At 28.1% G+C, this 14158-nt stretch overlaps 1 protein-coding gene across 1 annotated transcript; it reads left to right on the forward strand.

Annotated features, from left to right (window-relative positions):
• Positions 1 to 4315: 4315 nt before the first annotated feature.
• Positions 4316 to 10413, forward strand: LOC145844454 (uncharacterized). The gene is made up of 6 exons (XM_082951856.1): positions 4316 to 4397; positions 4802 to 4925; positions 7035 to 7149; positions 7547 to 7666; positions 9254 to 9385; positions 10096 to 10413. The coding sequence occupies exons 1-6, from the start codon at positions 4334 to 4336 to the stop codon at positions 10192 to 10194; spliced, it is 654 nt and encodes a 217-aa protein (XP_082807982.1). The 5' UTR covers positions 4316 to 4333; the 3' UTR covers positions 10195 to 10413.
• Positions 10414 to 14158: the final 3745 nt, after the last annotated feature.

Here is a 14158-nt window from a genome sequence, read left to right on the forward strand (position 1 = left end):
AATTTTGAATAAAAACTAGTCAATAATTCCATTAATTGTTTTTAAAACGTTCGAAAAACATTTTGATTTTAATTTAAAGGCATAACTGTGTATTTTACATAGTTGTGTAATTAAATTAATCAACTTAAATGTTTATTTTTTAAATGTGATTGTAAAAATTTTATCAACGATGTTAGACCACTCCACAAATTAAGTTTTAGAATTTTTTTTTTTGGAAAACAAAAACATTTAGTTTCATTAAAAAACAATTAGAATTAATAAAGAAAAACATAAGAATTATTATTTTAAAGTCATTTCGATGATTTTAAAAGCTTCAACTGTTTATACAAAACTGAAACCAGTATTTTTAAACTAATTTTTACAAAGTAAAAACAAACTTTTTTGTTTTTGTTATAATCTAATTAAGACTAAAATATTTTTCACTAAAAAGGTTTAGGAACTTTACAGAACTTTAGGTTTTATTGTAAACATACTTAAAAATTATTTTTATCAAACATTTTGTACTACTTGTGACTCTATTTTTTATTAGTTGCATAAAACATAATTTATAAAATTAAAAACAAATCAGTAACAGTACGAAACTGATTTTATTTGAAAATAAATATAAGACACCTAAAATACGAAACTGATTTAACCTCAAAACAGTTTATAAAACACTAGTACACGAAACTGATTTTAATTAAAACATTAAAAATACGAAACTATTTTAACTTCAGAACAGTTTATAAAACACTAATGCACGAAACTGCTTTCGTTGCGGTACGTAACCGCGAGAGTTCTTAATTCTTCAGTATTGGCTAACAATTTGCATTAAATAACTTAAATATTTTAAAAGTAAAACTGAATACTAAAAACTTTATATATTTAAAAAGAAGAGTTACTAGAAATAATGTGTAAAATAAAACACGTGTAAAAAGTACAGAACTTGTTATTTTTCAATTCTTTATGAAGATTGTAAATACTTTTAGCTTTAAAAAAATAACATAAAACATTTATTACTTTATTTATTGGTTTTGATCAAAATATAAACTATTTGATTTTTAATTTTCTAATAGGTTTATGCAAAAGAAAACAAACAGATCAAAAAGTGTTATAGTTATTTTTTTAAAATTAGTTTTTATAACTTTTTCAATTAAAGTACTTTTGTTTACAATAATTACGACGATTACTTATACATGACGGTTTCTAACGCCGCATAACATAAAACTTAAAGTTTAAATATTTAAATTAAAATTATTGTTAAACATATTTTTTGAAACTGATAAAACTTTATTGAAAATTTAATGTGTTTTCTTTGTATTGCAAACTTGTGTGTAATGCTTTGTTTATTCTAATATAGAATTTAATTAAAAATTTAATTTACTTAAGTATATAATTGTTTCTACAATAGGTGTACTTTAAAACCATAATTAAACGCTTTATCTACACGACTATATTTGTTGGTTTTATGTAAACATTTAATTAAAGTAAATCGTTTAGTTTTTTGTTTAAATTGTTAATGTTTATAAATTATAAGTCAACATAGGGATATATCCAAATAAAAACATTTACAAAAATATGATTAATTTATGTAAACAATTGAAATATTTGTTTAAATTTCAATATGATAATTATAAATTAAATTATTAAGCAAACAACTTCTTATCTTTATATGGCTTTTTTTAATTTGACTGTAATCGTTATATATATATATATAGCTTTATGATTACGCTGGTAGTAAAAAATGTTCCGTTTATTTAAATTTAATAAATGAGAAGTTTATACTGTTCAAAACTTCATTATCATCTTTCTCAGAAGTGTTTGTAAGCTTATTTTTGTTCAAAAATCGAAACTTTCAAACTTTAAGTTTAAATAATTCGAACTAAATTTCACTAAAAAGTATGTATCAAGTAACTTAAAAATTCTGTACTTCAAAATCAAAACTTAAATAAAATAAAAGCAGTTTCGGGTTTACTTCACTACGTTTTATTCAACAATAGTTTACATTCATAACAACGTATTAGTGCGTTCTTTTATGAACATAAAAATAAAATTTTCCATGAACGATATTCAGTGTTCCTTGTTTTAATTTGTACAATAAACAAATAAATAAGCATTTACGTTTGATGACATTTGTTATTACGGAAATTCAAAAAAAGATGTTATACTCAGCTGTAAGTAGCTAAGGCTGTTAAGTTTTATGTTAAAAATTAACTATATTTAAAAAAAATCAAAGTTTTTTTTAAACAAAAATCATAAATTTATAAAATTTAAAGTTTTAAACAAATTAAAGATAGACTTTTTAAATGTTTAATTAAGTATTGTTAAACTTAATACGCATTGTTTTATTTAAGTTGAACCTTGGTTTAACATAGTTAAAATTTATTTTAGTACTAGTTAACTTGCTTATTGTAGAAAGTACAAAATAAAATTCAAATTCAGATTATGTTTAACATACTTCACATAAGGCAATATATAATAAAGAAGAAAAACATAAACTTACTAAACACTGAAAACAAGATTGTAAAAAAAAAGCTTAGTAAAATAATTTATTTTAAATTTAATAAATTACCTGACTTAAAACAAGTTTCCTAACTAAATTGGTTTTTCTTTTGTCTAAGAATTAATATAATAACAGTTTAAGTTTTTATGAAAAGCCAAACGCAACGCTTTTAAATCAGGTATTGTGTCATACCTATCATAAAATTCAATTGATTTTAGACTAAAAATATTTTATCAACCAGTTTTGACATTAAATAATATTAAAAACATATAGAAAACACTTACAAACCATCTAAAATTAAAAAAAATCTTAGTTTTCAATACGAATTTAATAAGATTAAGGTCATACCAAATGCATATAAGAAAGTAAAATACAAGGCTAAAGTTTTTTCATCGTGTGAAAAATTCACCCATTTGACATTACTTTCTGATGGTGTTTACTCACAAACGTGTGAATATTTTTGTTATGACTATAAAAAAATAAATAAAAACTGTACTTGTTTAACCTATTTTATTCAAAATATAAATTCATTAAGTGTTCATATTCATAAGCAAATCATATTTTTAACAATTGTCTATTGCAGTTAAAGTAAGAACAGCTTTAATGCTTATACCACAACAACAATAGTTTGTGCTTCGTAACTACGTGTAAATTAAATGTACGAGATTAAATTTTGATTTCTGGAATTTTAAATTTGTAATTAACTTTTTGCAAACTAAATTAACATACTTAATAAGTTATTTAACACAAACAACTAATTGTAGCTGGATTTAGCACAAATATACTGAAATGATTCAACTTTAATTTGTAGTATATTTACACAAATTTGCTAACTGTATTAGTTGGTATAACTTAACGTTTACAACTAATTCACATTCATAAGTTAAACGCTTTAATCGACTTTTTAAACGTAGAAAAACAATATTTTTTTTTATTGTGTCTTATTACTTAGTTGATTTTAAAAGATGAGGTCAAACACAAAGTCCTAAGCTAATTTTTTTTAAGTAAAGTAAATATTAAAGTAAATATCAAGCTATTTATTTCAAACTTGATAAACGTTTAGTTTGTGGTAAATAACAGCTTCAACGCCAAAAAATTAATGAAAATTAATTCAATACATCAAAATAAATATTTTGAAAATCAATCATGCTCAAAATGTTTCGCGTGGTGCTTATCAAAAAATGTACGTGTTATATAATAATAAAACTCAACACAAAAGTTTATATATATATATAAGATTTTATAAAAATTTTTTAGGAGTTTGTTTGAAGTTTATTTTATATGTTGGTCATTTTGTAGCAATTTTCAACTTGAAAAAAAAAAGCTGTATGTTTTAAAGTATTTTTGAGAACATTTATCGACTTTATCTAACCGCAAACTGGACTTTTAGCTATTTAATTTTATCGCAAGATATTTTTTCAGCATAAAAGAAAATACAGCTGAACTTGTGAAAGATTGGGTTAATTTGGAAAGAAAGTTTTCTAAATTTGCCGAAATGTTACCCGGTAACAACGCATTTCTGATGCAACAATTGTTGAATTTATTCAACCGCAAACTGGACTTTATGGTTAGTTATAATCTCATTACGAGTAATTTACTTTTCATTTCAAGTTATCAAAATTGTCAACACAAAACATTGATGACTAGTTCAGGTCACAAATTCAGAATTAATTTTTCCAAAGCACCTGAAATTGGCGCAAATCGTCATACAGCGCCGCGCATTTGTGACGTACATAATGCGATAACAGGTACGCCTTGAGGGCAAATGATGACCGCGTATATTAGTATATATATATATATATAGTCAGTGTTGTTAACACAATTTATTGTATGCCCTCACAGCAAGTCAACATGAAATTTCTTGTGTTTTTCGCTGCACTTTTCGCCACCAACTACGGATTCAGATTTGAACTCAGTTAGTTTTGTTTAATTACTATGGCTATTAAGTTTAGTTATTACTTTACCGTACTTAAATTTATCAATGTTTTTTTTTTAATAAATGTGCTTGTTTGTTAACTTTTTTATTTTGTCTCAAAAATTTGATTAAAACGTGGTAATTAAAACAATACACAATTAATAAAAAAGACACGTTTTTCTGTCAGTTTTTTTAATTATTTTACTTACCCTGTTTGTAAAGCCAACTCTGTTGAAGCGTTTAATACACAATAGTATTTCATTTAAAAAAGTAAAAATAGATAAAATATTAGCACAACTTATATATAACTTTAACTTTTTTCTAATATGCACAAACAAATTTGTTTCAATTTAACGAAAAAATAACAAACAGTTTCAAAAATTTACTGTGCTTTTTTTTTGCAGGCCCATTACTCGAAGGATTGAGGAATGACTCCGAATTTTTTTTGCAAAACTTCACACTTTCCTCGAGCGACCTAGAAGACACCACTTACCTGCCTAAGCGAGTCGAAAGTTACGAGCTCAGCAAGTTAGAACTAATATAAAGCAATAAAAACAAGTGAAATAATTGTAACATGGTTTTTCTAATAGGAAAAAAACCCAAAAACTTCAGCGAGTAAGAGTTAAAGTAATAAAAAATAAGTAAGAATAATAAAGTAATAAAAACAAGTAAAGTTTATAACACTAATAGTTTGTAAATAGTAAAAAAAAATAAATACGGTCACAACTTTGCGAAGTGTGAAAAATAAATGTTAGAAAGTAAAATAATTATTGCTACCAAATAACGTGTCATGAAGTGAGCGAGTAAGAGCACAAACACATTCAAAAATAAAAAATATTTTAAGTGAGAATATTTACGTGAAAATAAAAACATATTTAACACAAACAGCAACCTGCTATAAGTTATTGTCAACATTGTCGATTGTACTTATTACGAACTTACCAGATGTCTTGCCTGGTGGACAATGTTTTCAACGTTGCACGGCAAAAGACAATGCTGACGTCACTGATCATTGCCAGCAAATGGTTGCTTTATGCTTGCATGAATAAACCGTTTGTTGATTGACGACTGCAAGTATTTCGGTTGTGACTGACTGACGAGTCCTAATAAGGACAACACCAGTCTTCGTCTACCTAGAACTTGTGGTCTGATGATCGAATTGGCATGATAAACCTTTTGTTAAACTTAAGCATGTCTCACGGCTTCTGCACTGCAGACTTTTGCCGATGTTTTTGTTGGGAAACCGCGAAGACTGTAAACTTTTTCATTGGACACTTGTGAATAATTTGTAAAATGACAGTTTAGCTCCTACATCATTTATATAGCTTGTACCACGAATTTGTTGTACAATAAATCTTGTTTGGTAATCTCAAAACTAGATGAATTACTTAAATCATGTTTTTCAGTGTTTGTAAAAACGTATAAACCAGTGCTGGTTTGTAAGTTTTGTGGTTTTTACTGCAATATAAAACATGTTAGTTGCTTGACGTGAATTTATAAGTATAATAAATCGATTATAATATCTCAAAACTAAATGCGGTCAAAACAGTACGGAGCATAAGTATATTATAATAGCAAATACGTGTAATATTCTTTTCCCAAAAAATTAATGTTTTTATTTTTTAGATTTATTTTATATGAAAACAAGTAATGTACTAAGCTACAAAAATGAAACGTTGGAAAGTGGTTTTAACTTTATGTTTAACAAGTAGTATAAGTTTTTGTAATGCAACATATAAAAACTGTTGCACAAAAAAAAACGCACAGTTAAATTTGAATATTGAGTCTAAGCATTTCCAAAAACGTTTTTTGAAAAATTATATTATAAAAAATAAATTTATTGACGCAATAAAGTTCAAAAAGGCATATTTTGGAAGTAATTTACAAAATAACTAAAAAACTAACTCAAACTAAATAAACAACTTAACATCAATATTTTTAAAAAGATTTTCCAAGCACTGTGATATAAACCAGGTTATTCATTGCTGAGTTTATATTTACTTAAAAATCAAAAAACTGTTGATAACAAGAAGTTTGTAAAAAATAGTTTAATTAAATATACGCTTTATCAAAATTTTTAAATGTCCCTCAGAAGTAAATTTGTAAATATTTCAGCCTTGAGGTTTGTATAAATCTGTAAGCTTGCGTTTGTTTTCAATCCTGAAAACGTTTTCAAATAACTTGTAAAATATAACATACACAACCTTTCAAATTGTTTTGTTGAAAAAAACACATTCGCACTATGTAATTGCACAACGAGATACTTTGGTCATTGGTACAACGAACAAGTTGTGAAATTGTTTAGTCTCATCCAAGGCAGAAGTTTAATTATCATGATCAACTAATTTGCAGCGGGTTCCCAAACATTTTCTCACAAGTCCCTCTTTCAAGAAGTTGGAAACGCTGTGGCCCCACACAACAAGATTTGTCAAAAAACCACCGTTGAAAACGCCCGAGACTTTTTTTTATAATGCTCTTCATCATGAACTCCAGAACAGCTGGTGTAAGTTTCAAATCATGGCCCCATGACCCCTTTGCTAGTTATCCCTCCCTTTTGAGTTTCAGTCGACGTATTAACTAGTTTGTTTATTTTATACTGAGGACAATTAAACAAATTTATAAAATTTTAACTAACAGCATCAAAATAGAAGAATTGGACGCCAAAAGCGCCGTTATCATCATGGAGGGGCAACAGTTGAAATTGGAAATCGAAGATTTGAAACTCGCCATTTCCGCGCACGCATTTTTCGTGGTCAGTTGTTACTCGGGGGATTTTATCTTTTAATTTATTCGTAGCAGGTGTTTGTTCAGGGGAATATGTTATAAACTTTTGTGATTATGTTTTTTTGGGTTTTTTAAATTCTCGTTATAAAAAGGTTTTTTTTTTCAGGTGTTTACATTGCCTCTGTTATTGTTAGCTCACAACTTTTTTTAAACTTACCAAACACTTCTAGAGAAAGCTGTTCTGTTATTGTTTTTATGTATCAATACAATCAAGCAGTGAATTTTTTAAAATTAAACGGTTAACATCTATAACGAATTTAGTCATACCCTAATGTATTTCATAACTGGCCTAATAAAATGTGTTATCCTAACAAACTAACTAAAACCACTAAAATTAAAACTAAAAGTCGCTAAATTTTTTTCAGGCGAGACTGTTCTGTTTTGGCAAGTTCTGTTTGAGGACCGAGATGAACGAGAAGTTGAAGGTCTCGAACCAAGTAGTGAGAGCTGACCTGATGGGCAGACTTGACGAGGAAGTTGACAGGGTTAGTTGCTTTTTAGGGGAATTTTATAAAGTTATTGATAGGCGTAGGTGCTTGTTAGGGTAATTTTATTAAACTATGACTTGGCGCTGAAATTGACAGGGTTAGTTGCTTTTTAGGGGAATTTTATTAAACTATGACTTGACGAGGCAACTGAAAGGGTTAGTTGCTTTTTAGGGGAATTTTATAAAGTTATTGATAGGCTTGTTAGGGTAATTTTATTAAACTATGACTTGGCGCTGAAATTGACAGGGTTAGTTTCTTGATAGGGGAGTTTTATAAAACTATGACTTGACGAGGAAACTGACAGGGTTAGTTTCTTGTTTGGGGAATTTTATAAAACTATGACTTGACAAGGAAACTGACAGGGTTAGTTGCTTTTTAGGGTAATTTTATTAAACTATGACTTGGCGCTGAAACTGACAGGGTTAGTTTCTTGTTAGGGGAGCTTTATAAAGTTATTGACAGGGTTAGTTGCTTGTTAGGGGAATTTTATAAAACTACGACTAAACAAAGAAATTGATAGGGTTAGTTGCTTGTTAGGAAATTTTTATGAACCAAGTATTAGGTAACTCGTAAAAAAGTTTTTTTTAATCAAGTGTTTAAATTACATATTAGTTTCATTTTACAAAACCACGCGTCGCAGTGGTGCTGGTTTTTCACTAAAGTTCGACATTTGACCTAAAACTAGCTTCTTCCTAATTTTTGTCAAAGCATTTTCTTCAACTTATAAATTTTATATACATAGTTTGCACGTTAGATTTTTTTTTGTAAATTCAATTTGTGTTTTTATTTTTGCTTCAGCCACAACGCCTGTAAGTTACGCCGAAGCAAAAAATAAAAAAAAAAATATTTATTTCTCAATTAATTTTTAATGTTTTTATTTTGACTACCAACCTCGGCCTTTGAAGGGATTTTCGATAATTTTCAAAATTTTGAAACTTTCAATATCTAGCGTTAGTGGGCTGCAACGTTATAATCGGACAGTAAACAAAATAAAATATTTTATATACAAAAAGTTTTGGTCAGCAGCTAGTGAGTTGCATATATTATTTTTGAATTATGAATATTTTTAACAATTAATTCCAGAGCAGTGGTCTTAAAAGTGTGCACCAGTGCACACGAGTGTGCACAAAACGTAGCTTAGAATGTTGTCCTAAATTTTAAAACTTACAACAGATATTTTGGAGTTGACAATAGAAAGCAAAAAAAAGGGTCTACGCAGTTATTTGAGAAATGTTGTTTGAGGGTGAAAAAAAGTTTGAAAAACCGTGCAGTAGGTACAACGGGAAATTTTAAACTTGTGCTAGGTGTTCGCAGATTGGGGTGCACAGAATTTGATTAGCTTGAAGTTCCAGAGAACTGACGATTTCCCTCAGACACATGAAGGAATACTTTTTCATAATAAAATTAACAAAAAAATAAAATTACAAAATTATACTTTTCTTATTTTGTTGGTTCTAGAGAGCTGCAAAGTTGAGATTGGAGAATTTGAGGTGTCAGTCGGCGATATGACCGAATGTTTAAAATAATCATTAAAATAATAAAATTTTTAATAAAATATTAATACTTACTTATTTTGTTGAACAGTTGGTTCTAGAGAGCTGCAATGTCGAGATTGGAGAATTTGAGGTGTCAGTCGGAGATATGACCGAATATTTTCCACAAATAGTCGCCAAACTGGTAAAGACTTTCTTTGAAAAACAAGAGAAAGCGCTCGACGTACGTTTAGTTTATTGTGACGTATTATGACGTATGTTTAGTTTGTTATCTTTGTACTTACGTTTATGTGTATTTTAGGCATACTTTAATAAGCACTCAGGGTTTGTTTGATATGACTTTTGTGTTTGTGTTTAGAATATTATTAAAAGTATAACTGATGTTTATTTTGTTTATTAATATGTAAAATAATATCTACGTAAAAAGTCCTTTTTTGTAGTAATTGTGAAAAGTATTTCAGTTACAAGAGTAAAACGAATGTTACCATTATAAATTATTACTTGACCTTTTTAGTATACATATATAATACTTCGTAATGATGTTAAATTTTTAATTGCTAACGTGGCCAATAGTAAATTTTATTTATTTATAGCTTTTAAATAATATTACAAGTTAGTATTTATTACTAATTTATATCGGTAAACATTTAGGTATACTAAATATCCTTAATATAGTTATTTACTAAAATAAAAACACTAAACATATATGACTATCCAACTTAACTTTATCACTTAATCAAGTCATTTTGATTATTTTATCCTTAAATAATATAACTAAGTGATTCGCTGTCTTTTACAAACTTCACACTACTTTCAACATAAATGTATGCTTATTGATCTAAGTTGTTGATATTTATCAATACTATATAAATATTTATCATAATTAAATTATGTTAATAAATATTTATCAATATTTATCAATACTTCAAACAGCTTTGCGCACTTATCAAAATGGGACTCGGTAGCATCGGGGCGTTCAATTCCCCGATCAAACAGGTGATCGCCACAATATCAGGAACGAACACTGAGTGATGACGTAACAATAAACCTGACGTCACTTTAACCTTGAATGTCCAACATTGACCATACATTAGAGCTATATTTTACCAATTTTTTTCTTTAACACTAACTTAATCATTTTTATGTTTCACTCTGACCATGTACATAAAGGATGACTTTTTTATGTTTGAAATATAAATAATTTTTTTCTTTAAAAAAATTAAGTGTGCTATATGTAACAATAAATGCTTTTTAATATAAAAAAAGATGTTGTGTATCTTTAAATAGTTAACTAATTATTTTTTTGGTATTTTATTATTGTAATGATATGCGTTCAAGTTAGAAAATAATATGATAAACATCTTTGAATAGGGTTGATCACGCCAATTCGACCATCAGACCACAAGTTTCGGTAGACTGAGACCGGTTTCGTCCTTATTAGGACTCATCAGTCAGTCACAACCGAAAAACTTGTAGTCGTCAATCTACAAACGGTTTATCATGCTTTCACATGAATAAACTATTTGTTAGCAATGATCAGTGACGTCAGCATTGTCATTTGCCGTGCAACGTTTAAAACATTGTCCACTAAGCAAGACATCTGGCACGCTCGTTTTAGTACGATCAACAAAAAACATCGGCGAAAGTCAGCAGAGCAGAAGCCTGGACTTTCGTTTGCCGTGAGACAAGCTCAAGTTTAACAATAGGGTTGATCACGCCAATTCGACCATCAGACCACAAGTTTCGGTAGACTGAGACCGGTTTCGTCCTTATTAGGACTCATCAGTCAGTCACAACCGAAAAACTTGTAGTCGTCAATCTACAAACGGTTTATCATGCTTTCACATGAATAAACTATTTGTTAGCAATGATCAGTGACGTCAGCATTGTCATTTGCCGTGCAACGTTTAAAACATTGTCCACTAAGCAAGACATCTGGCACGCTCGTTTTAGTACGATCAACAAAAAAGATGTCTTGCTTAGTGGACAATGTTTTAAACGTTGCACGGCAAATGACAATGCTGACGTCACTGATCATTGCTAACAAATAGTTTATTCATGTGAAAGCATGATAAACCGTTTGTAGATTGACGACTACAAGTTTTTCGGTTGTGACTGACTGATGAGTCCTAATAAGGACGAAACCGGTCTCAGTCTACCGAAACTTGTGGTCTGATGGTCGAATTGGCGTGATCAACCCTATTGTTAAACTTGAGCTTGTCTCACGGCAAACGAAAGTCCAGGCTTCTGCTCTGCTGACTTTCGCCGATGTTTTTTGTTGATTGAAACATCTTTGAAATCATAAAACCCATTGTCAAAGATTACTAACAAACATAACCCATTATCAAAGAAATTTAACAAACATAATACGGGAATCTGTTATTCATGTATATAATAATTTGGATAGAATTATTAAGTCACACAATTAAAGGTTTTTAAGCAAAAGTAACTTAATCAATAATCGGTGTAATTGCGCTAGTGGCTGCAGATATTGTTTGAAAGGGGCAATTGCCGTTCGGAGAACACTATTTACAAGGCAACATATAACTCTGAAAAAGAAACAGAAAACAATGTTATTTGTTCTAACTGGTGACATAAATTAATTAAGAATAAATATTTTGTAGTTAGTAATGCATACAAACGTAAATATGTTTTAATAATAACATTTTTTGTTTCAAGGATATGTAAAAAGAATAAAATGTATAAAGATTTGTGAAATGTTATCAAACTGTTTTATACAACTTAGTTCAGGATAAATGTAAAGTTTAGTTTTCACTCTTATCACAGTTAAGAAAGGTGTCAAAAAATATAAATAACTAATAACAACTACTTTTTACTTTTAAGTTTTCTGTCTTTTAAAATATAAATTCAAATACTGTTTTTTTTTTAATTTTGCATAAGTAAAGTATTGATTAACTTATCATTTAAAAAATTTTTCACGTATAATAATAGATACTTTGAACAAATTTTATGTGTGTTAAAGATTTTAAAGCGTTAACTATTTTTTTTAAATCAAATACACTTATATATAGCACAAATATAAAACATATTAATACTTATAAGTATAAAGGGCTTATCTGTGGGAAAAATTATTAAAAACAAAGTATTGCATATTTATTTACTATAGTTTGCATAGTAACAAAAAAAAGGATAAAGTTTTGATAAAAGTGAAAAATGCATTTGGAAGGGTTTATTACGTGCGTGGATATTTTTAGTGAAAAAAATAATTTTGCTCTGTATGATCCATCGCTAAATCTAAGGGTCTGGGGTCTGGAGCAGAGATGGTAAAATGCTAATAGTTACTATGGTCATTCAGCATTAAAGCGTATAAACTTTGGTTTTTTTTTAAGTTAGTAATTTCACGCTCGAGTAAACAAAGCAAAGCTTTTTAACATGTCTGGTCTGGAGGGTCTACGGAATAGGTTTAGTATGGTGTTAGCGACACCACGTGGTGTAAAAAACAAGTAAGTTTGTTTAAATTTGTTTATAGAACGGTAATGGTGCGATCTCAGAAGAAGTGTGTGATTCAGAGGCGCCACCTAGCGTTAGAATTTTCTAATTAAAATTTTATGTGTAATCAAATATCTTTTTTTTCTTTAAGTTAGAGCTTTTAAAACCTCAACTTTTTGTATACTGGTTTAAAATAAACGGTTATAATTTATTTTTACTAAATACATACCGCATTAAATAAAAGTTAAGTCTAAACTCTTATACTTTTACGTTAAAATTTGTTTTAAAATTTAAGTACAAAGTAAGCTGTACATAGAATGCGTACTCAACCAAAATGCACAACATAAATTCTAGAAACATAAATTTTTCTTTTAGCTAGAGCTATAGAAACCTCGACTTTTAGTAGATTTGTTACAAATGAAGTTTAGTAGTAATTTCTTATAAAAAATTGAAGTATCAAACTACATACACTTAAACGTAAACACGCGTGAGTTATACATTTATAGTTTTGTGGTAAATTTTTAATGTTTACCAAAAGTTTGCATTGTTAATCAAATCACAACTAAATTTTATACGAAACAATCTTAAAGAAAAAAAAACTGGTTTTTTATCATTGTTTGACTCCGAAATTTACTTATATAACAAAAAAGAGTAACAACTTAACAAAAAAAAAAAAGTAAACTTAACAGTAAGCTGATTAATTATCATCTTTTTTAGTTTGACTTTATCCTTTTTTCGCTAAAGATCGGTAACTGTGGCTTGGTTTTAACCTAAAAGCATAGTTTGATAGTTTTTAAAAAAATTTAAATTTTAAATGAGTATTACACTTATTTAGTATTACAGTAAAGTTTTAAATGAGTATTACATTTATATAAATTCTAATTATAGCTTATTGAACAACAAAAAAACGCTGAAAGTATTTTTTCTGGGACCTGGTGTATAAAATAACCTTTATGCTATCGATTCGCACACAACGGATATCTTTTAACGTTTTGTCCAAGGCAGATTAATTATTAAGTAATAAACACTTCGGCTAAAAGCAAAAATGGTTAGTCTAGAAAATAGGTAATCTATGTTTAATAAAAAAATAAAGCACTATGTCTTTGCGTATTAAAGTCGATAAAAAATACGACAATAAAAAAAGAAAATATTTAAGAAAAAAAGTATACTAAATCAAACGTACAGTACAGGAGTAAAGAAAAATGTTTCGAAATATACAGTTTTTATTTAAGTGTAAACTTAAAAGCCGGAGGTACTACTATTGATTTTGTAAATGAGGCAGTTTAAACTTCATTTTACAAAAAGTACAAAGTCTGTTTGCGCTTGGGTGGCGACATCTAGCGTATATTTTTTCACAAGTTCTACCGCTTGTTTGGTTTGTGTTTAGATTTCTAAGCTCAGTTTTTATTCTGCTTAAAAAAATGTGTTAGATATGTTATCGACTGGTTTTGTTTTAAAAAGTTCAAGCATTTAATAACTAAACCACATACTGTTACTTTACAACATTACTCTAATTATGTAATACTTGTATTGCATAAAATAGAAG

Source organism: Thalia democratica, chromosome 9 (assembly GCF_965202585.1).
Source record: "Thalia democratica chromosome 9, ktThaDemo2.hap1.1, whole genome shotgun sequence".
Classification (NCBI taxonomy): Eukaryota; Metazoa; Chordata; class Thaliacea; order Salpida; family Salpidae; genus Thalia; species Thalia democratica.

Bases quoted from the DNA above. Each gene is read 5' to 3' on its own strand.
- LOC145844454 (XM_082951856.1), top strand. From the start codon at position 4,334: ATGAAATTTCTTGTGTTTTTCGCTGCACTTTTCGCCACCAACTACGGA. The intron at 4,926-7,034 runs GTTAGAACTAAT...TTTAACTAACAG, and splicing joins GAAAGTTACGAGCTCAGCAA to CATCAAAATAGAAGAATTGG. The intron at 9,386-10,095 runs GTACGTTTAGTT...TACTTCAAACAG, and splicing joins AACAAGAGAAAGCGCTCGAC to CTTTGCGCACTTATCAAAAT.